The 24,068-nt window shown below is 40.8% G+C and overlaps 1 protein-coding gene across 5 annotated transcripts in view; it reads right to left on the bottom strand.

Moving 5' to 3' along the window:
* CDK12 (cyclin dependent kinase 12) overlaps window positions 1-24,068 on the bottom strand; it is a 93,191-nt gene that overhangs the window by 66,587 nt on the left and 2,536 nt on the right. For all 5 annotated transcript variants that reach the window (XR_013537543.1, XR_013537542.1, XM_078377845.1 and 2 more), the window contains exons 2-9: window positions 14,844-15,731; window positions 10,989-11,165; window positions 8,886-9,025; window positions 5,530-5,700; window positions 4,617-4,806; window positions 2,373-2,429; window positions 1,725-1,826; window positions 864-941 (exon numbers count right to left, since the gene is read on the bottom strand). Coding sequence is in view for 3 of the 5 variants with exons in the window: in XM_078377845.1 (XP_078233971.1) it covers window positions 864-941; window positions 1,725-1,826; window positions 2,373-2,429; window positions 4,617-4,806; window positions 5,530-5,700; window positions 8,886-9,025; window positions 10,989-11,165; window positions 14,844-15,731 (1,803 nt within the window). In the remaining 2 variants the exon portion in view is untranslated. The remainder of the gene's footprint in view (window positions 1-863; window positions 942-1,724; window positions 1,827-2,372; window positions 2,430-4,616; window positions 4,807-5,529; window positions 5,701-8,885; window positions 9,026-10,988; window positions 11,166-14,843; window positions 15,732-24,068) is intronic.

Raw genomic sequence — 24,068 nt, 5'->3', positions numbered from 1 at the left:
GCTGGCTCTTCTTGCAGGAGGCAAAGTGGGGAATTGAATTCCACAACCAGATACCTAAACTACTGAGCTATCCAGCCAGCAAAGGGTTAGCTAACAGGAGATATGTGGCAGTGAAATTCGGGGGGGGGGGGGGTGTTAGTGCAATGAGTTCTCAAACTGTGGGATGGCTTCCCCCGACCATACACAGGCATCAAGATACTTCTAAGAAAGTATGTCATTCCAGGGAAAGAGAAAATATTACAACTACCAGAGCCAACACTAGGTCTGTGTTGCAGCCATTCGAATGTGATCGGGCCACAAATTGTTCACTTCTGCATTACACAATCAATGGAAGCTGTACAGCAATTTTTATCTGAGATATTCTCTTCTAAAACAATGTTGGTTTACCAAAATCCTTTCAGCAGATAGGAGTGAAATGCACTAGGAGATTTTGCATGCCCGCTTCCTAAAGAGAGAACTGCCATATTTGGAAATGTAATAGTTTAGTAGATGGAGCACATTTAGATGGAGCAAGAGTTGAATTCACAAAGTGTGAGGGAAAGGAGTGCCTCTGTGATGGGGGTAGCTAGGGTTTCTACCTAATTTTGATCTGATGTCAACCAAATGGGCATTCAAGAGACATCTAGGGAAGTTATTTTTCTCTTAGTGATATCAAATCTCAAAGTTTGTTTCTTGATGTCTGTGACGCAAAGAACCACCACCACTTATTTTCTGCTCATACAAAGAACTGGTGTGTACAGATATCTGGCAACTTGGTTGCACATTTTAAATAACTGCTAGCAGTTCAGAATAAACACTTGCCAAGAGAAAGCAAACGAACTGTTTCCTGCACACAACTTTCATTTCTACAGTGAATGACATACCTGATTAATTCAAGCTGGGACAACTCAAGGTTGGCTTGAAAAATAGGCTTCTTTGTAAACAGTTCTCCAAGGATACAGCTGGGATAGAAATAGAGGGGGAAATGAAATCAATAGCAGCAAGTGGTTTTAATATTTGCATGGGTACAGTTGGAGGCAAGGATTCATGGCTGTAATAGTGAAAGTAAAGGGAAGAGATGAGCAGCATTGTTGCCAAAGCAAATGATCAGCTGCCAAAATAGGAAACCAACTACAAATTGTGAAAAACGTGATTGCATCATTTTCCATTTTGAAACATTTACGTCTATGAGACATTCAACATTCCAAAGGACACAGGCCACTCTAAATAAATACAGAAGAGAGGTAGCCAGGAAATCTCTGTTCCAGCTAGGAGAGTTTTACCATCTGGCTCATAGCAAAGATGGACATCACAGAACTAGAGAGAGGAATATTCAGTTTTTCTCCTTAATGCAGGGAAATGAGTGGAATCTTTATGCAACAAAAGGCCAAGTTATCAACATTTGACAGGCATAATATTATCCAAAAAATAATAACAAAGAAAGCCCACAGGCACTTTTAATGAAGTAGGAACTCATATAGACCTGGCCACTGCTTTGGTGCATACTGTGGAATCTAAATCATAATTTTATTACTTAGTTTGCATTAAATTTTATAAGCCAGCCAAGTTACTACAGCATATCTAAATAATGTTTAAAATGGAAAGTTCCAAATAAAAATCTTTTTAAAAAAGGCACATAAATGTATGAGCCACTGCAAACTAACAGGTGGGGAAGTGCTCAGTCAGGATATTAGCAGGCACAAGCTTCTCTCAGACGGCAGAAAGAACAGGAGTACTTGACTCACCCACAGCTCCAGACGTCTATGGCTGGTGTGTAACGCTCCTCGCCTAGCAGCAACTCAGGTGGTCGATACCATAATGTAATTACCTTATTGGTATATGGACGGCTAGATGGAGGAGAGAAAAAGCAATCTAAGTAGCAGCACAAAGATTTCGAAAAAGAATTAGAGCACATAGACTGGAACCATAGTGGTAAAAATAACTAAAATTTTGAGTAAGAATAAAACTCCCATTTTGGATTCAAGTCGCTTCCCCCTATACACAGACAAACTAAACTGAAGAAACACTGATCCTCCAAATGTTTTGGACCACAACGTTTAGTGCTGCCCATGCTGAGTAGGCTAATAAGAGCAGAAGACCAAAATGTCTAGAAGGTTTGTTGAAATCTAGTGCACACTACTCCAAAATCTCTAATAAGGAGTGGCTTTATAAACCCCATAAATAATTAAGATCACAAGTGCCCCCACTCCTCCTGTAGGTTTCAATCCCAAACCAGTGAGATTTTTCTGCATAAACTCCACTGGCCCAAACAGGAAATATGCAAGAACATATTTCTGCCGTTCTGCAACTGATTTTCATAGATCTGAAAAGGAGTCTACTCTGGTGGATTACATCTAGACATGTGCTAGACATATGTCTCTGAAGCACCTTACCTTTCTTCTGAACTATAGAGTCGGGCAAGTCCAAAGTCTGCCAATTTGATCTGCCCACTGCAAAAGAAGGAGATAGTGGACGTTTACTAATGAAACTCTACACAAAAGCACAAGTAGGCAACAGGAAGTGAGCAAGAACTACTAGAATGGCACTCTTTCACTTTTCACTTCATGTGCAGCTCACATTCTCTCAGGATATCCAAGCATAAAACTTTTAAATAGGGGGGGAACACATATTTAACAGCAAAACCTAAAACAAGGAATAAGGTCTTGCATGTTAAAAAGAGAGAGAGTGGATTTCAAAAGCCCAAATCCTAAACAGCTAACATTGCACAAAGGAGACTTGCTCACAAAACCTGTCCCCAGTTTCAAACTGGAAAATACCTCCACCACTTATAGAAGAATGTTTCTCAACATCTCACTTTTCATATGCTTGGTGGACTTCAGCTCTCAGAACCACTGACCCTGATGGCTTGGGCCTCTGAGAACTAAAATCCAAACATATAGTAGACTAAAGTTTGAGAACCACTGTTACAAACGTTCCAGGGCAGCCACTGCACCTCCTGCCTCACTGCTCCCTAGGTTCCTTTGCTCAGTCTCCTTCCGCCTCCTGTTAGAGTAGAAAAAAGCACTATAGCAAATGGGGTAAAACCAGTAAAAACACATATGGAGGAATACAGGGCAGAAGTAATTCCTATATCTAATTCCAGAGTCTCAATATTTTTTTAAAATATAGAAACAAAATTCCTGGGTTGTCACCAGCATTGTGCTGTGTTTTATACTGAACATCTAAGAGATGATACACACCCAGCAATCTGAGTGCCAGTTATCATGGCCAGATGAGATACAAATTTATCTGATATACATCCTATATATCTTCCAGAAGTGACCCTAAAAGCAGTCCAGAATGTGGTTAATGAAAAAGTTACACAAAAACACAGAAAATGTAGAATTAAAAATCAGTTAAAAGCACTTAAAAGCACAGTTACAAGAGGAACAAAGAGAAAGAGAGACCCATCCATTAAAAAAATCTTGTTTGGCAAGCAGTAGATCATTCAAAGCCCATGTGAATAAAAAGATATTTGCTTGCTGGTGGAAGAACTGAGAAGGGGGGGAAGCCTAAGTGTCACTGAGAGCTGAAATCTAAACATACTGTTCTCAAACTTTAGCCCTCCATATATTTGGATTTCAGCTCTCAGAGGAGATTCTATAGCCTGGGAACAGTCACTGACAAAGGTATTGTTCACATTTGTATCAAGCTTCCAAAAGTGGCAGACCTGAAAGAAATGCCTGCCCTAAATGTTATTATCTTTATTGCCTGGGATGTCTCACATGGGAGAATACGTTCCTTCATAAACATGAACCCAAGCCATTCAGAGCTTTATAAAGCACAATTCTGTAAGGAAAAAGCATTTTCAAAGGCTAGTAGCCTGGAAGACTGCTGTAACAACATGGGTCTTCCCTTTAATCCACTACAGTCTGGCCACAGCATACTGAACAGCCAAATCCTCTTCAAAGGCAATCCAATATAGAATATGTTATGGTACTAAACAGGATATAACTAAGACCTGTGTTATTTTGGTAAGATCCGATATCTCCAGGAATGAGTACTGTTAGCATATAACTTTAACACTACAAGCACACATGTGGTCACCACCTACATTCCCTCTAAGCTGCCAGTGCGTGCAGAGCTCTATCGGGGCTGCGCACTGGCAACCAGTGTTACTGCCTGTTTAGTTCTGGTTTTGGCTGGAACCCTGAACACATGGAATGAGACTCCTGCACAGCAGGGACGAAAATTAGAGGGAACACTGGTCAACACTAAAACCTGGACATCCAGATTTAGGAGTACATTCAAAACTGAATTCAGGAGTAAACTCGAAACTGCAACCCTGAGGCTTCTGAAGGAGTATAACCCCATCCATCAGTTTAGCAACTAAGAAATGTAAAAAAAAATCTCTTGCTGGTGCAATAATTTTAGGAAAACAGCAAGGTGTCCTCAGAAAGATCACTGCCCCAGTACTAGCCTGCTAACAGAAAAGACTTCACTTCTTGCTTAGATCTGACATGAACAAATTACAGAAGACAGAACAGAGCTTCCCTCTCAGGTCTTAGAAAATTAAGAAGGAAACAAAGGAAGCCATTTCTTAACAGTCTGGCCACGAATGGACAGAAACCTAACATATGTTCTAAATAAAGTGGCATCCTAAACTCAACCAGCAGAAGAGAAAGCCAAGCTGTCACCTGTTATTTAATAAGATGTTGGAGCATTTGATATCTCGATGGAGAAAGTTTTTTTTGTGACAGTAGTCCAGTCCCTCCATCAACTGCTTCATGAAAGACTTGATGTGGTCCTCTGAGAAATGCACCAGTCCAGATTCTAACAATCCCATGAGGTCATGGTCCATATATTCAAAGACAAGGTAAAAGGCACCTGTCAGAAAGTGAAAAGAAGGGATCACTTTTAAGTGTGAAGGTGTGAAAGAAGGGTGGGACCTGTGTGCTGGGCAAGGCCTTTCATGCACCTCCTGCCCCTTCCAGAGCTCCCCCCCCAAGGTATACAAATGAAGAACTCACTTTCCCTTCTAAGAAAAAAAAAAGAGACAACTAAGAATACATTGCTCATCACTTATACCCCCTTCTCTCTCTCTCTCTCGGTATTCACCATCAAGATCCAATGAATTTGGGAGGAGGCGACCGTGATACTGTGCCAGTCTATACTGAGCTTATAATAATACAGAATCAACTCAACAGGTTAGCGAAGCTCCTCTACATTGTATTCTGCCCAACAGATGGGCTCTGAACTATGGTCACAAATCTAGTTTTTCTTTTTAAAAATTGTAAATTTCCTCCTTCCTATACTAATTACAATCGCCACAGCAAGTAATAGACTGGAACAACTTGAAACCTTTCTCAAGTCTCTCACAGAAGATCCTCAAAGAAGAGATAACATTTCAGATGTTCATGTTTATAATAAGGCAAATATTTATGATTCTGGAACTCCCCACATAACAAAATATATAACCCTGACAAAATGCATTACTGAGAGTGCAAAGAATGTTCACTGCTATTAAGTGAGCCTCTTGACCCAAAGTAAAGGCCTGAAGTCTCCCACTATATATCTGAACCCCATACCATATTCCCTAAGTGTGAATACCTTTGTCCTTCTTGAAATCCAGTGCATCTTGTTTATCTGTAACAATTTCCTTCATGTTGACAACACTGCGGTGAATCAGCTGCCGGAGGATCTTGATTTCACGGATAGCTGTGATGGGGAAGCCCTCCTTTTCATTATCCAGTCGCACTTTCTTCAAAGCCACCAATTCACCTGAGAAACACAGAATGTAGTGAGGAAAAATTCCAAATAACTATTTGAAATAACTGTGAGATCCATGAAAAGTTTAATATAACGCATCCTAAAGTGGCATGTTAGTACAATAGCACTTTTGATTAGAACTGGTTGTGTCAGGAGCATAAAAGTGTGTGTGTGTGTGTGTGTGTGTGTGTGTGTGTGTGTGTGTGTGTGTGTGTGTGTGTGTGTGTGTGTGTGTGTGTGTGTGTGTGTGTGTGTGTGTGTGTGTGTGTGTGTGTGTGTGTGTGTGTGTGTGTGTGTGTGTATCTATATCTATATCTATCTACAGTGGTGCCTCGTATAGCGAGGTTAATCCATTCCGGATTAACCTTCGCTATAGCGAAACATCGCTGAACGGGACAAAAAAAGCCATTGGAACGCATTAAACATCGTTTAATGCGTTCCAAATCGGCCCAAAACTCACCGTTCAGCGATGCTCCCGGGTCCGGCAGCCATTTTCGCGCCCTCGGTAAGCGAGGGGAGGGCGCGAAAACACGTGCGGCCATTTCGGGCGTCCGGCAACAGCCGATCGCCCGAGGGCAAGAGGAGGAGGAGGAAGAGGGAAAGAGGGGCGGACACACGACCGCGTGCCACTTCCTTTCCTCCATCTGCCTGCCTGCCTGCCTGCGTTCCTCCCCAGCAGCGGCAGAAGAGGGAGGAGGAGGAAGAGGGAAAGTGTGGGGGGAGGAGGACGAAGAAGGGAGGCGGACGCACGAGCGCGCGCCACTTCCCTCCCTCCGCCTGCCTGTCTCGCCGCCTGCTTTTCTCCCCGGCCAGCATGGCCCCGCATCACTCTCGAGGCGGCGGCGGCGGCTCCTTCCAACGGGCCCCCCACATGGAAGATCGGTAAGCGAGTTTTGCCCATTGGGGCCGACGCTATGCCTCCGCATTAGCGATCCTGGAAAAGGGATCGCTATGCGGATTCATCGTTATACGGTGCATTTGTAATACGAGGCACCACTGTATATCTATATCTATATCTACTATATATCTATATCTATATCTATATCTATATCTATATCTATCTATCTATCTATCTATCTATATCTATATATATATAAAGAGAGAGAGAGAGCTGGTCAGGTAGTAACTTTCATCCTTATAAATAAATCCTCATATAGTTCAGCAAAACTACTATCCAACCCCACGGACCAGAGCACGCCAGGCCCTCCTGTCTTCCACTGCCTCCCGGAGTTGGGTCAAATTCATGTCGCTAGCTTCAATGACAATGTCCAACCATCTCGTCCTCTGTCGTCCCCTTCTCCTCTTGCCTTCACACTTTCCCAACATCAGAGTCTTTTCCAGGGAGTCTTCTCTTCTCATGAGACGGCCAAAGTATTGGAGCCTCAGCTTCAGGATCTGTCCTTCCAGTGAGCACTCTGGGTTGATTTCCTTCAAAACGGATAGGTTTGTTCTCTTTGCAGTTCAGGGGACCCTCAAGAATCTCCTCCAGCACCACAATTCAAATGCATCACTTCTTCGGTGGTCAGCCTTCTTCATAGTCCAGCTCTCACTTCCATACATCACGACAGGAAAAACCATAGCTTTGACTATGTGAACCTTTGTCGGCAAGGTGATGTCTCTGCTTTTTAAGATGGTGTCTAGGTTTCTCATCGCTTTCCTCCCAAGAAGCAGGCATCTTTTAATTCTGTGATTGCTGTCACCATCTGCAGTGATCATGGAGCCCAAGAAAGTAAAATCTGTCACTGCCTCCATATCTTCCCCTTCTATTTGCAAGGAGGTGATGGGACCAGTGGCCATGATCTCAATTTTTTTGATGTTGAGCTTCAGACCATTTTTCGCACTCTCCTCTTTCACCCTCATTAAGAGGTTCTTTAATTCCTGCTCACTTTCTGCCATCAAAGTGGTATCATCTGCATATCTGAGTGGAATCATGCTAGGTCCCAAATTGGGAAATTCAGTGTCTGTCTCAGTCTTACTATGCATGTGGGCACTATCAATACGACAACATGACTCATCTATCCACTGGGGATTTGCTCCCCCCATGGATATATACAGTGGTGCCTCGCTTTACGATTGCCCCATTTAACGACAAAACCGCATATACAGGGGTCCTACTGTACTTTCAGCATTAGTTTATACCAGAAGCAAATTCAAGTTTACAATCTACATTTAGAGGGAAGAAAGGAGGGGAAAAAGCAAAGCGGACTGCTTATATAACATCTTACAGTGCTTAAAACACTCTCTTAACAATCTAATTATATAGGCTACACAGTGCCCCCACCTCCAGCAAGCTGGGCACTCAATTTACCAACCTCAAAAGGGTGGAAGGCTGAGTGAACCTCGAGATGGCCACCTGGGATTGAACCTAAATCATGAGCATAGTTTTGGCATCAGTACTGTTATTTAACCACTGCACGAGGCTCCAATGAAAGCAGAACAAGAAATAGAAAGATTGTCTGTACATGACATAACATCCTATGGAAAATGTACCCCCAGACAGGAAGAACCTTACAGTTCTTTGCAGAAAACCAATGCAGCTCTGTTGTTAGGTACAGTACTTTCATATTTGTTTTCCAAACTGAAATCCCTGATGGGTGACCTGGTACAAATTACATTTTATCTCTGCTGTAAAATGGCAAGTGTATGAGCCATCCACAAAAAGGAAAGTCTTTTGTAACACTAGAATTCAGGGGCATTAAACAAAACTGATTGGCAACAGAATGAAGACAGGCAGAAGTCCTTTTTAGAAAATATCTATTTATTAAATCTGGTGTCACAAATTGAAGTGACAGCCATTTTCTTAGACAATTTTAAAAGATCAGATCAACAAAACATGACAGCTAGATGCAATCTCCACAGATACAGGCCCCAGCGCAGATGCTGGGAGCCAGCAAAAGGGGACAGCCATAACTTTCATTCTTTCAGTGCTCTTGCTTGGCTGAGTAATTTTAGGTGTTGTAGTCTCCAAGTAATAACATTTCCATTCTCTGACCCTTTCTGTTGAACAGAAATAAAACCCAGCAAGCACCTGCCTAGGACACCAAACAAACAAATATGAATTTAATGTTTTAAAAATAAATCTAGATAAGTTAACAAATACAAAACTGTCACCTAGCTTGCTTCATTTTACAGCATGGCTATATGACAGTAAAGAGAGAGGTAGAAAGGAGTGAAAATTGTGTGTGTTGAACACCCACCTGTGTCTTTGTCCTTGGCTTTGTACACTTGACCATATGTCCCCTCACCGATAATACCAATGATGTCAAATTTGTCCACACAACGCTTTCCCCAGTCACTTTCTGTCTGTCTTCTCTCACCATAACGAGGACAACAGATTCTGGGAAGGAAGAATAAGGAGAGAAACACAAGAGCGGTAAAAATTGCAAATGATGACTTGACAAAAATATTCTGGTTCTTCATCTTCACTTACCCACTTTTAAGGTACATACATCTTCAACACTAACAATGTTTATGCATGTAAAGATTGCAAAACAGCTCTATTTCATCCAATTCAAAACATTTATCACATTTACAATCCTCCCATCCTTTGAGATCAAAGCAAATTATACACAATTCTTTGGCAATGTTTGATCTATTAAAGAGCTAGACAAAATATATGTGAAAGCATATGAAGCTGCCTTATATCAAGTTCCACCACTCATCCAGTAGTATTCCATAGCAGCTCTTCAAAGTCTCAGAAAGGTTTCTTTCCCAGCCAGGCTATCACAGAGATCCTTTACCTGGAGAGGCCAGAGATTGAATATGGTATATTACGCATTCAAAACATGGGCACTAGCAATGAGATCATTCTTTGGGCTGCAATAATAACTGCAAATACTTGTAGGGTACCTAAAATTCTCTATGTTCTAAACAGAGAAAACAAGACAGTCCTTGTCCATGGGTTCAATCCAAGTTACAATGTTTAATGTGTTTGAAAGTTTAAATGTGTGCTTGATTCAGATTTTTCAAATGAATGATGACCATTAAAGATGGTGAAAAGCTGGCTGGATAGTTCAGTGTTTTAAGTATTGGCTGCAGAGCCAGAGATTGGGAGTTGAATTCCCCACTGTGCCTCCTGTGAGTACAGCCAGCCTGTGTGGCCTTGGGGAATCTATATAGTCCCAGGGCATCCAGAGAAGAAGGGAATGGTAAACCACTTCTGAGTATTCTCTACCTGGAAAACCCTGAAAAAGGTTGCCAGAATTGACATGATGACACAGGATGATGATGATTATAGATAGTCAACTGATTACACACTTCATCTACCATGCACTGTTATCTGTGAAATGTGTTTTAGGAATGGCTCTCCCCTGGCCAGCATAAAAGTAAAGGTTAAAGGTTCCCCTTGACATTAGGTCCAGTCATGTCCAACTCTAGGGCGCGGTGCTCATCCCCATTTCCAAGCCGTAGAGCCAGCATTTGTCCATAGACAGTTTCCGTGGTCATGTGGTCAGCGTGACTAGACATGGAGCGCTGTTACCTTCCCACCATGGTGGTACCTATTTATCTACTCGCATTTTTACATGCTTTCAAACTGCTAGGTTAGCAGGAGCTGGGACAAGCGACGGGAGCTCACTCTGTCGCGTGGATTTGATCTTACGACGGCTGGTCTTCCAACCTTGCAGCACACAAAGGCCTCTGCGGTTTAACCCACAGCAGCACCATGTCCCTTCTGGCCAGCATAGCCAGCAAGAAAGACTTCTAAGAGTTGCAGTCCTAGAAAATCTGGGTTTCCCAAGGTTGGTAACTACTGGGTTAGTTAATGACAGAATGATGATGTTGTAACCAATTATTTGCTTCACTAATTTCTTTTAAAACATGGATAGACAATCTTCAGAGATTGAAGGGTAGGGACACATATATTCATTCCTAGAAATTCCTTAACAAAAAACAAAACAGAAAAGAAAAAGGGGAGTCAATCAAAACATGCCAAAATTGCCAACCCACACCCTCTAGAGATCACAGCTGGCATTTTGAGAAAAAAAAATCCTTCAAACTTTCAACATTTCTATGGCATAGAAGGGTTGAATGTTGGGCTCCAAAAGGGCTACACTGCAACCACGGGCAACATCTTGTTTTAAAAGAATAAAAAAAGTGGCTTGTAAGTTATTTAGACATCCAAAACGTTTCTTCCTGGCAGGACTGTTACTTAACATGGGTGCATGGCTAAAGGGTCAGACTTTATTCTGCTCCCCTTCCAACATGGGTGAGTGGCTAAGGCTCCCCTTCCAGTCTCACCCAAATAGCTAGATGTATCCCAAAAAATTGTTGCTATGCAAAAAGGAGTACTTCATACTTACTTTGGTCTCTTTCTCAATGGTTGCTGAGGTGGTGTGGCTGCCTTTGGTTCTGGAGACTCTGGTGGAGAAGGGTCTCCACCGGGAAGCTCTGGAGGGAGTGGAAGGTCCGTAAGTAGGTGCCGGGGTCTCTGTTCCTTCTCCTTTTTTGAAGGTTTCGGGGGAACAATCTCTTTTGGACTAAAGCACCAGAGAAAACAGGAAGTGGGTATTATTTTGACAACAACTCTGTATATCTAAAAGGCCTTAAATACATTAATTACAATTACTAGTTTTGTTAGAATTTTGCAACAGTTGCTACAAATTTGACTTTTAACAAGCACTTGCTAGCATTCAGTTCATTTGAAATATGCCATATAAACACTCAATCCACTATCTATCATAGCTCTATAAAATATCCCAAGAAACTGAGCTTCTACAATAATAAAGCAAGGACTGAAAAAGCATTTTGCGATTTTAGAAAAAAGACAAATGAATAAATAATGGTTAGTTAAGGCTCATAAGGAGCTGCCCTGCAGTTCCTTATTTTTATACAGTATTTGTTACTTTTTTCCCCAGATAAGCCTTGCCCAACTTTGTATTGTCCAGAAGATATGGACTATAGTCCCAGTACTCCCAACCACTGGCCACAATGAACTGTAGTTAGGCTACCAAAATATATGGAAGTTACTAGCTTGGGGAAGGCTATCCAAGAGTATCTGAGTACCTGAGTTGACACAATGCAACTCAAGCTACTTGAAGAGCAAGAGACAGAAGTGTTTCCAGCATGCACCTATAAAAACAGCATCTTCTGCATTAATTACCCCTGTATATTAAAACCATATATGAGAATGCCTTTTCTCTCCTGACACTTCTGAAGTCCATTCTCCCTTCCATGCTGGATGTTCCAAACACGAATTGTGCCTGCTCCAATTACCAAGAGGTGTTGTGTATTAGCTCCATGTGAGAATCTTTACAGCTGATCGTTGGGTTCCTAAAACGGCTGCCCTGTGTTTTCTGGACCCATGCTTCGCAGGGCAGCCATTTTAACAGCTGATTGGCACTCGGAAAATGGCTTCCCTATGGGCGATCTTTGCTGGACGACCAGGTATTTTCCCCATTGGAACGCATTAAACTGAGTTTCAATGCAAAAGACAAATACAGTAGAGATGTATCTCATGATTACAATCAAACTAATTCCTATATTTGAAGTGAGAAAAGAATCCCCTTCATGGAAATGAGATAACATGGGGTTTAGAAGACATCTGTTTTATCCTGGCGAGTGCTACTTGACTTTTTCCTGAGCCAAGAGATCTAGAGGCATTTGCTCTGCACACACCATCAATGGCGCACTAGACTAATATGCAACAAGTAATGCAACCTGGATTTCACAGGCTAATCTGGTAAACAGAAGGCCATTGCCTTCAAACAGTTGTAAAATCAAACCTTTCAGCTCCACAGCTCTAAATATGGGAGATACACACATACATGTCTCATGTTCCCACCCCTTCCCTTTGTCAACCTATTGTCCCCTTCTTTTCTGAGGAAATAGCTCTCCTTTTCTGGTTTCTCCAAAAATAAAAATATTACAGCATTATCATCACCACCATCATTATTATTTTAGTGGTACCTCGCTAGATGATGACCCCGCTGTACGACGAAACCGCATGACGATGACTTTTTGTGATTCGCAGAACAGTCATTCCTATGGGGGAATTCCGCTTGACGACGATTTGGTCCGTGCTTCACAGACTGTTTATTCGCAATACGAGAATCTTTACAGCTGATTGTTGGGTTCCTAAAATGGCTGCCCTGTGTTTTCCGGACCCATGCTTCGCAGGGCAGCCATTTTAACAGCTGATTGGCGCTCAGAAAATGGCTTCCCTATGGGCGATCTTTGCTTGACGACCAGGTATTTTCCCCATTGGAACGCATTAAACCGAGTTTCAATGCATTCCAATGGGGAAAGGCTTTTCGCATGACAACAATTTCGCTTAGCAGCGATTTTCCCAGAATGGATTATCGTTGTCATGTGGGGCACCACTGTACTAAGTATGCATCCTGCTACACTCATATCAAAAACATCAAATTATTCCAGTTTGGTTTGACTTCACCTTATTTTCTTTGCTAAGAATTATACCGGGATTTATAGGCATAGAATCTGGCCATTGATGCAGCATTCCCTCTCTGTCAGTATCTACTATGACCTCTAGCTTTCTCAGAGAGAACAAACAAAATAACAGATGTTCTGCAAGTCATCTCTCATATCTGCTTATGACATCACAGTTCCTGCACTTCAGAGCCTCTGAGCTAAAAGGAAAGCCAAATTCTATATTCATGGCTAATTCAGTGGCTATGCCAGGTTCAACTGTATTTATATGAACACAAATGTTCCTCACAACACTACAAAACTTCTACAAGGGTTGAAGCTGATATAGTAAATTAAAAATAGAAAACTTAAAGTTTATGCTAGTATGTATCTTGAGAACTGAAGTGATGGGAAAACTGTGGCCTGATTCAAACAACTGGGCCTGAACCACAATAAGCCTTGCTATCATATGCTCTTCTTCCCCTCTGCTTGAATTAAAGGAGAAAGGTTTTGCTTACACTTTTGATGAACCTGATTTCCTTGGTGCCTTAGTTTAGATGCAACACTAAACCAAAGTAAACAACCCTGTTTCCTCTCCCAGTTTGAGCATGTTATGATGGAAAAACCATAAGCAACTGCTTTAGCTTCTAGCTAACTAAGATTTGTTGCACTGTCTTAAGTGCTGTTAAACTTTGTCTCAACAAGTCCGAACCAGAAATCATGGTTTCAACTAATATTCCTTGTTCTCTTTCAGATTAACCAATTAACTGCAGTTGATTGTCAAAAGTAGATACTTCTTATCTCCTCCTTACAGTTTTATCAGTGGGAGAATGCACAGAATGCAGACTAATGTTTGTCTATGTAATACTGAACTATGGTTTAATTTTATGTCCAGATGTGGCCCTTATAAACGTCAGGAAATGCAGCTTCTTCTAGTTTTCGCTAGTTCTATATTGTCAAAATAACCCATAATCAAATGATGATTTGTTAAATAGAGTAACAGTGTTCCCAAGAGGAGGAAAAGCTCAAGAAAGCTTTTAGATGGTTTAAGCAAATAGGCTTTAAATAATAATTTTAAAAATTTAAAATCTCCCAGGAATCCAAAATCTAACTAGGAAAAAAATTATCTCAGGCCCTATCAAATGCTACAGGCTAGTGTAAAGAGAACATTCAGCACAGTTCCACAAAGCCGGCACATGTAATCATATTTTCAGTTATCGAAATTTCTACTGCTGCACAAATTAGGCAGCATAACCAGGGAGACAAAGTCAAAACTCCCCACAGTTTACTTATATTTGCTGGTGGGAAGTACTGTGGGAAACACAGGACACACAAAAAGCAGAACTGCCTTACATCATTCAAAACAGTTATTCACATTATCCATAGCCAGTACTATCTTGACCAAAAATAGCTGCCCAGTTTTAGCATAAGCCTTTCTCCACCTCTGCTATTCAAGCTCTTCTCTATAAGGGAAATACATCCTCCATCATCTCCCAGCCCTGTACACTCCGCTAAACTGTAAGACAGAGCATGTAAGATAGCAGCCTGTCTACATGCTCAATATATTTTACATCTTTTTAACCACATATTCCAAAGCTGTCTTTTGCATTTTAGAAACCATGATGTTATGATTTACATTTTGGTCTTTTCATCAGTGCTAGTTTACAGAATGTCAAACTGCAAGTCAGATATCTGAATCTGTAAAATAAGTTGACATCTGAGTTCACAACCATTCTGATTCATAGATTTATCAACCATATGTAGAAACGAGATGTATGTCATCTCCTTACCTATCCAAGTCATCTTCCCCTGGTAGGATGGGTGGGAAAGGGAGTGGAGGCAATGTTGATGTTTTCATATGTGGAACAGCAACTGTCACAGAAACATGTGCCTTGAAGGAGGACTGCGCGGTGGACTGAGAGTTAGCCTGAGTCGTCAGAGATGTCTTGGAGTGGGTAGAGGTTGGCAGACACAATGGGACCAAAACAGGAGGATGAACAGTGGCTGACTGGGTAGTTGGCAGAGGAGGAACAACTGGTGATGGAGGCAAAGGGGGCAATGGAGGTGGAGCCTGAGGAGGAGGCGATGATGTTGGCAGAGGAGGTAGAAGCTTAACAGAAGGCAAGGGAGGTGGGACTTCTTGTTCAGCTGTCTCCATCTCCTTTGGAGTCACAACTTCCTCCTTTGCTACAAGTTTTACGTCTTTTGTTCCCACTGCTTTTGAGTCTTTTACTGAAGCTGACAATTTCTTCTCAGAGTTTTCTACCACCTTTGTTTTTACAGGCTCAGGAATTGCTTTTGTCTCTACATTGTGGTGTAAGACGTTTGTTATTTCAGCATCAGAAGGACACTTCTCAGGCTTAGCTGTTTTTGCCTTCTTGGCCCCTACCACTGACTCTTTAACTTCAGCCAGACTGTTTTCTTTCCTTGACAAAAAATTAGGTGAGTTCTTGGTCTCCTTCCCATCAACTTTTGCTGCCGCTGCCGCCGCTGCCGCTGCCGCTGCCGCCCTTTCCTTTTTCTTCCTACTCAGCTCAGCTCCCAGGCTGGAGTTCAAAGGCAGCCGTGCAGGTGAGATACTGGAATGGCGGCTCCGGGACCCAGATCTTTGCTTTTTGTTATGAGATGATGAGTGTCTTGAATAAGCAGGACTTCGACTTCGGGACTTCACAGGCTTCCTGGGGAAACAAAATAAAATAATCAGAATTCTCAAAGATTTTGACTGCTGTTCTTCAGGTAATCAAACAAGCCTCTAGTTTTCAGCACTGTAGGAGCATGTTTGGCAATGTGCAGACACTGGTCATAATACAAGAGCTTCAAATCCAAGACCAGTGCACCATTTATTTCTATGAGTGGGCAAATTCTATATGCATACCTGGACCCCTTCCTCAGTTGCCACTCATGCACAATGGATTTCATCCATGATTTCTGTAATGTACAGTGGTGCCTCGCTTGACGAGAATAATTCATTCCATTCAAATCGCTGTTAAGCGAAATCCTCATCAAGCAAAATGAAAAAGCCCACTGAAATGCGATCGCAATAAACCCATCGTAAAGCAGATTTGTTGTTAAACTGGGTAATTGTCAAGCGGGGTACCACTGTACTTAAAATTTCATGTCTCATCTGCCAAAACAAAGATAGCAACTTTTTCAGTGAAGGGGGTGTTCATTCTCTCTTGCCAAACTATTTGCAGGATGGAAAATCAAAGAATGATGTCCCTGTTAGTTAACATATGTACAAACTCACATAAACACAATGTAGCTTGGATGGGGTGGAAGTCCAAGTTCTTGAGATAATAGAACCACTTTAGCACTGAAGGGGAGCTATGCGCCAAAGCCTTTCTGATAAATCCAAAATCTTTGCTATTGCACAGAAAAAGAAGTGCCAGTCCAGATAGCTTGGGGCTGAACAGCAGAGCTGCCTTTGCACAGGTGTCCTCTTTGTGATTTGCTAGTGCCTGTACAAGATGCCTCTTCATTTCCCATGTCATCACAAACACAGACTACTGTGTCCCTTCCTTCAGCATTAAGAATTTGTAAGAGGGAGTGGCAAGCTCAGACATGGTAAACTGTCCTCAGACATGATTGCTTACATTTTCTGGCATAATGACAATGCCTGGCATAGGCTGCCTCTGAGATGAAAGAATGTGGAGTCCAGAAGTGATTTGTATTTTTCACAATTAGAAAAATGTCAGAATATTTAAATAATTTACTTTCAATGCTCATAATCGGTATTAATAATGCCAGTTTCATTTTTCATATCTGTATCAATCTTCACTGTGTCCTCACCCTCTCTATATATATTTGGATAAAATTTAATTGCCTGCCATCAAATGAATTCTCATTTACAGCAACCCTTTCCAGAATTTTCTAGGTATAGAATACCCAGAAGTGGTCTACCATTTCCTTCTTCTGGGGGCACCCTAGAATTGTGCAGCTTGCCCAAGGTTATAGAGGCTGGCTCTTCTCCTGGGAAGCACAATGGCGAACTGAACTCCCAACCTCTGGCTCCACAGCCAAAGACCTACCTCACTAAACCATATGAACTAACAGGGTGTAGGAGAGACAGTGTTAGACGAGGACCCCAGAGACCAGAGTTCTAATCTCTACCCAGCCTTGGAAACTTACTTGGGGGAGGGATAGCAATGGAAAACCACTCCCTGAACATCACATTTACCTCAGAAACTCTATTAGCAAATGGTACTGCTTATATATTGTCCCATAGTGCTTAAAGCACTCTCTGGACAGCTTACAATTTAATTACGTAAGCTGCACATTGCCCCCACAGCAAGCTGAGTGCCCAAATTACTGACCTTGGAAGGATGGAAGGCTGAGTGAACCTCAAGCTGGCTACCTGGGACTGAACTGGGCCATGAACAGTTTTGGCAGCAGTACTACAGTTTAACCACTTCACCAGAATAATTCAGAGACAACTTGACAACATTTAACAACAATGAATAAGTAACTCCATATATCTGAGGAAGTGGACTGTAAGCTAAGAAAGCTCGCACTTAAATAAATATGTTAGTCTTAAAGGTGCCACTATGCTTTTGTTTCTATTATGTTAAACATTCTGAAATAACAAAGCTACTTCTTTGAAAGCTGATACTTCTTACTAGCAACAAACAGCAATGAGAAATGACAGTGTTGATTGTCCTATTTTCCAATTTCAACTGAAGTTTTTTCCCCCTCCAACACCAGATAATACAGAGCATTCTTGGAAGCCTATTAAAATCTCCAGCATAATTTTAAATAGTTTTTTAGGGATGCTGATTCCTTTCGAATGGCAAGTCTACCCCTATCTCTGCAACTCTGTGTAGACAAAACGAAGTTCTTAGCCATCACTCTAAAAATGACTTTCTGAAGATTATTCATTTTCCAGTGTCTCCACAAACATCTGTTTTTTGGTAAATGACCTAATCATTCTTTTTCTGATATAACAGGAAACTTGAACATTTTTCAAAATACTGAATGTTTTCCATTCTAGATTACTGGCCGGAATCTTGCTGATGCAGATCTATGACTGGTACTGTCCTCAGCTACGACCTTTTATCATTAATGTCTCCCTCCATTCCTAAGGACTCCAAATCAAAAGACATTCTTAGGGAGCCTCAGAACTTGGCAGGAGTGGTAGTGGATAAGAAATATTTAATTAAAGATAAAAGGCTCATGACATCAACCTTTTGCATGGGGAGTTACTCACGATTCCAGCAAATGTCTTTTTAAAAGTATAACATGGGCCCTCTTTCTAGTTGGGAAAAGTTATTGCTGTTTATTGCAGTTACTGCAAGAGCTCATGGGGCAGGGAGATCACAAGATTAAATCAAGTTTCAACTGTAATTTAAATTATGGACTAAACTAATGATGGCGAACCTATGGCACACATGCCACAGCTGGCACGCAGAGCCCTTTCTGCTGGCATGCGAGCTATAAGTCGCCGGATCACTACTCCCCCCCACCCGCAGCCAAACCTGAGCAGGCGGCTGCAACAGCAGTGCTAGTGCCTGGACAGGTGGTGGATCAGGATCCGGAGCAGCTGGTGCTGTTGGCGGATCCAGAGTGGGGTCTTGAGGCACCTCCGTGCCTGGGATTCCCCCTTCTGCCACCACTTCCAGTGGCACGCAAGCCCAAAAAGGTTCGCCACCACTGGTCTAAACTGTGATTTAAACCAAAATATAGATTTGATGTAACATATGGAGATGAAAAATAACAGATGTGATCAGCCCTATTTTCAATTCTGAGGGAAATTATTCCAGGCTCAGAAGATCCCCATCCCAACATGATTTCAAATCGAAATTTAAATCAAACTCACCATACCACTGAACATGGTAGAACTTTTATCTTGTTATCCCACTACTTGCAGGTGATTGGATAGTTTGGGAATACTGTTTACTATGATTACTGAAAGACAATGTGGCTACAGAGAGTCACAAACACTTATAGAAAAGAAGTTTCTACTGGCAGCTTCAACAAAAGTGCAAGATAAAATGCAGTACTGCACATGACAGGTACTGGAACTGAAAGTTTACGATATGACTGGAGAAATAGCAAAAAGTTATAGACTACAGCAAACACAGAATATAGCATACCACTAAGACACTGGAGACCATCATAATAGTTCAACTGGTTTGGGTATATTTCATACTGATTAATATACAGCACTCACCTACAGGCCAGTTACTCCAGCTTTACCCTGTGTGAAAGTTAGGCAGTCATAAATAACTAAAAGTACACCAGCACTCAGACAGTTCTAACAATTCTAAATGTCCTGGCATAATATTTACAGCTGTTATTCTGAAAACAGAAAAACAAAGCACAAAATTAAACCTCCCTTAAGAGCAAAAGGAATCTACCCCCTTGAAGAGGTTCAATGCAGCACACCAGCCCTTTGAGCTGATGACACATATTTGTCCTACACATTCAGTCCTTAAGGTTTTTAAATGATAGACCCAAGGATCCTCTAAGATTTTGGCTAAAATCTAATTGATGCAACTCTGCTGCATAAATGATAATGACATTATCACCTGGGACGTTAATTTTTATTAACCATCTGACAGTGATTTTTTTTATATATTAAAGGTTCCATTTCTGTCCTGAGGTTCCAAAAAACTTCACAGGGCAAAAGGAATCCTTTGTAAGCCTTGAAGCCTAAAGGGAGAGATAGGAAGCTTAAATTAAATTGAATTAAAGATTAATATTGCTGAGTGATGACATCAGCATTTATACCTGGCAGAACTGTGCAACAGGATTTCAGCCATTATGTGAAAACAGGCACTAGCCAAACTGTCCATCGTATGAGTCACCTTTTGCCACCTAGGTACTGGACTTTGAAACATAAAAGAATTGGGTTTTATTTGTTTTAGGCTAGGTCAGAACATGGGGGCTCTCCAAATGTTTTGGACTGTAACCCCCATAATTCCTCATTATCTGTTATGTTGGCTATGGGAACTGGAGGGAAAAAAATCTTGAAGGCCACTGTTACTTACCCTGTTTCATATGACTGGCAGTAACACAGTTAAGTCCAACAAAATCCTGGATGTTGCATTTAATTTTGACCAAAGTAACTTGCCTCTCTACATCATTTCCCCTACACACTTATAAAATACAGATTAGGAATTATTGAGATTTTCAAAAGATGTGTTGAAAACTATTGAAATGTGTAAGATTTCATATACGTAGCTCAGTGGGCTGGAGTGGAGGGAAAGGAGTTTGAATCCTCACTGTGCCTCTCTCATAAACTGGGCCAGCTAAGATCACCTGGAATACACGTGGCTGTTGGCTTTATGTATTCCGCTATTTTTGCAGCCTCAAGCAAACGTACAGAAATAAAGCATCAACAGAAGGGTGGTCTAGTAAACCACTTACAAGTACTTTATATCTTAAAAACACTATGAGTGCTTTTAGCCATAGGTTAGAACCAACTTGATGGCACATAAATGTCATAAGATCTTATCTATACCAATGGTCTTCTTCAAAACTGTATTGTACACCAGATTCCAAGAATTCTACAAGCAGCACAACTGCTAACTAGGTAAACTGGTTGAAAGACAGTTTATTCATCACACCCTGTAACTAACTAACTAACTAACAAACACGCAAATATACTGTATGTTGCAATGTGTTTTTGGTACAATAAGCATCACTTGCAATTCCTGAAATTCAAGAACGTACCTTAAAATATTGTTCAGAACCTTCAGCAATGTGCCAATGCTCTGAAATTAATGGACCAGTCTGGAAAATGATCCTTAAGGTACAGGATCTGAATTACTTTGATCAATCCCATTCTTTAATTGCCATGAAGCAGCCATTATGACAATCTCTGCCAATTTAGGAATCTGACACTAGCAGCTGGGGGACTGGATATTTTTTCAGCCCTGTACAAAGCAATCCTCACAACTGATAGTGGATCCAGAAATATGGAAGTACTGTAGTTATTTAGCAAAGTTGTAGTTATTTAGCAAGGCTTTTTATGTTAATCTCCTCCAGTTGAGGAGAAAGACCACATGCTTTTAACAGAGAAGCAATACCTCCCTACTTCAAAATGCAAACAATTACAGCAAGTTATGAGTTCCTTAGGTAGACAATAAAAGAACACAGTCCATAGAGAATGGGGGTGGGGGAGAGAATTCAACAAGTATAGCCAGATTCTTGAAAGCTAGGAAGGTGAACAACAGTGTGAAAAATGAAGACTAAAGAGATAGCTTTACATATTTAAATATAGGGTTCCTTGTTAGTTTATTTCCTCTCCAAGCCCACTACACACAGTACACCATGATGCCTCAAGCAAGCAGCCTCCTTACAGCAGCTTCCTGAAACTACTAAAGGTAAACCAAGATATGTATTATCGAAGGCTTTCATGGCCGGGATCTGATGGTTGTTTACAATCTGCTCATATTAACCATTTGCTCTATGCCAAAAAAGAAAACCAAAAAGAAAATTCCAACAGGAGGTGCTTTTTCAAGCACTGAGAATGATAGCTTAATCCATCCTGCATTTGATGTACTCTGTTTAAAAGTGATTTTCCCATACTGATGAACAAATTTGTCTGACCCCCAAAGACAGGAAATATTGGGTTCAAATTCAGGTCTGATACCAGCACATGTTTCTTGGTCAGAAAAGCAGTTAGATAACATACATAAACCACCCCATGAAACTGTCAGTTCCTTTCCTGTCAATCATGGTGAAATTTTTGTCCTGGTATAGATAATAGCAACTATTTTTAAAGAGTTTTCTTCACATAAAATGCTTTATATTATTTAATGCATCTCCTCACAGACAGTATCAGTCCCATGGTGAAGGAAGAAATTTTGTCTGAGAGGCAGAAACCTATCCAAGGGCATCTACAAAGTTTATGACTAGGCAGATGTGAGCCCCATAAATATTGAAAATAATGGGACAACATGACAACTCTACACTTGTTTAGTGCTAGCAGGGTGCTAGACATGCAAGAACACAAAGGAGCATATATTCAGATGGCAATTATGGACATTTGAAGTATTAGCAATAGCTATAAGAAAATAACTATGGATAATACTTTCCTCAGAAGGTTTAAATTCTCAGAAGTAAAATATGGCAACCAACTTTAGCAGTTTTACACATTCAGGTTATAAAGCGATGACAACAACTTTCAAACTTTTAATGAAAAGCACAGGCATCCTAAGTTAAGTGAAAAAGACAAGGATGGAAGGTATTGACTGGTTTCAATAAAGGAGTAACAAGGACGTTGGAAAGAGACTGAATCTTTGTTGCTGTTATGTGCCATCAAGTCACTTCTGACTTACGGCAAACCGATGAATGAGTATTCTTCAAAATGTCCTGTCCTCAACACCCCTGCTCAGCTCCTTTCAATGTTCTGTTCCAATGGCCAAAATCCTGTTGTTTAGCATAGTAAATCACACTAGAGGAAAGAATCAATGGAGATGTGATAAGTCAACTCCTCCATTAAGTCACAATTAATCAAATAGGCCTAGTCTAACTATCACTTACTTTAACATAGTAAGTTGCAGTTAGAACAAGCCCATTTGAATCACACACACATATATGTTTATACACATATAAGCCCATTTGAATCAATGAAACTTATGGAGGAATTGATTCATCAATTCCCCAGTGATTCAATGGGCCTACAATAGTGAAATTTACTATGCTAAGCAAAAGGATTTTTTGCCAAAGTCTGATTGTCAAAGCACCCAGTGCCAACCAAGCCAATTTAAACAGATGTTAAAATCTTCCTTTGTGGTGTTCATAAACATCAGGAATGGTAGTCAGACTGGATTTGCAAATATTAATACCCATTGCCATGTTAAAATACCACTAAGAAATAGTATGTACACTACATGAGATAGCATGTTACAATAGAGAAACCATGGTTCTACAACAAATAGACATACCATTTTTATGTTCCCAAAGCTATTCCACATTTAGAAAAGCTAGGATCAAGACAAACTTGCATGGGACTAGTTTCTGCTCAAACCAGTGAGACTCCCTGCCTAACAGGACAGAGGCAGGTGCCATGAGTATCACTGAAATTTGAAACTTCAGCACTAAACATGTATCTAATTTCTACTTATGTGCTCAATGTGTTAAACATCAAGACAGAGCAATTTTCTCCAAATTCTAATATTGGTGTATTATTTACAATTTCATTTAGTTTTAATAAAAAGATGTCTAACAATTTTATTGCCTTTTCATGAAGCCTCATGGCGCAGTGGTTAAACTGCTGTATTGCAGCCAAAAACTGTGCTCACGACCTGGGGTTCAATCCCAGGTAGTGGACTCAAGGTTGACTCAGCCTTCTATCCTTCCAAGGTCGGTAAAATGAGTACCCAGCTCACGGGGGGGGGGGGGGAATGTAGCCTGCATAATTAACTTGTAAACCACTCAGAGTGCTTGAAGCACTATGGGGCGGTATATAAGCAGCACACTTTGCTTTGCTTTTTCTGTACATTTTCTACAGCTGCTTGCTTTTAAAACTCACAAGGAACAATGTGAGTGCCAGGCAAAGACCGTTCTGTTTAGCCAGCATTTTAATTAAATAGTACAGTATTCTTTAGCTGTCCATATGAGCAGCAGGATTTATTAATATTAATGTTTTATGACTGTTTTTAATATAGGGTATTATTATAATATTGCCTACTTTTAATGGTTTTAATGTTTTTTAAAGTTTTAATATTGTTGTACACCGCTCAGAGACCACTGGTAATTGCACGGCTAAAACTTGTAAATAAGTAAATGTTGGTACAAGGGATTGTATAGAACATTCAGTCTCAATCATTGGTCAGTCATGGGGCACATACCAAAGTTATGCTAAACCAAAGTTTAGTGTAACAAGAATGATGCTAAGGCCTGCATCTTCCCCACCTGACAGTGGGGCAAAGAACTATTAAGATTTCCTTTCAATTTCCATTAATCACTGTTCAGTGTACTGTGCAAATAAACTGTTTAACATTATCTATTTAAGCAAGTCAGTTAGTTATATTTAGACAACATACTAAGAAGCCAAAGGTTCTGAACTC

The sequence above is a fragment of the Pogona vitticeps genome, chromosome 6, assembly GCF_051106095.1.
Source record: "Pogona vitticeps strain Pit_001003342236 chromosome 6, PviZW2.1, whole genome shotgun sequence".
NCBI classification, from domain to species: Eukaryota; Metazoa; Chordata; class Lepidosauria; order Squamata; family Agamidae; genus Pogona; species Pogona vitticeps.
This window is presented reverse-complemented; position numbering and strand designations above follow the sequence as displayed.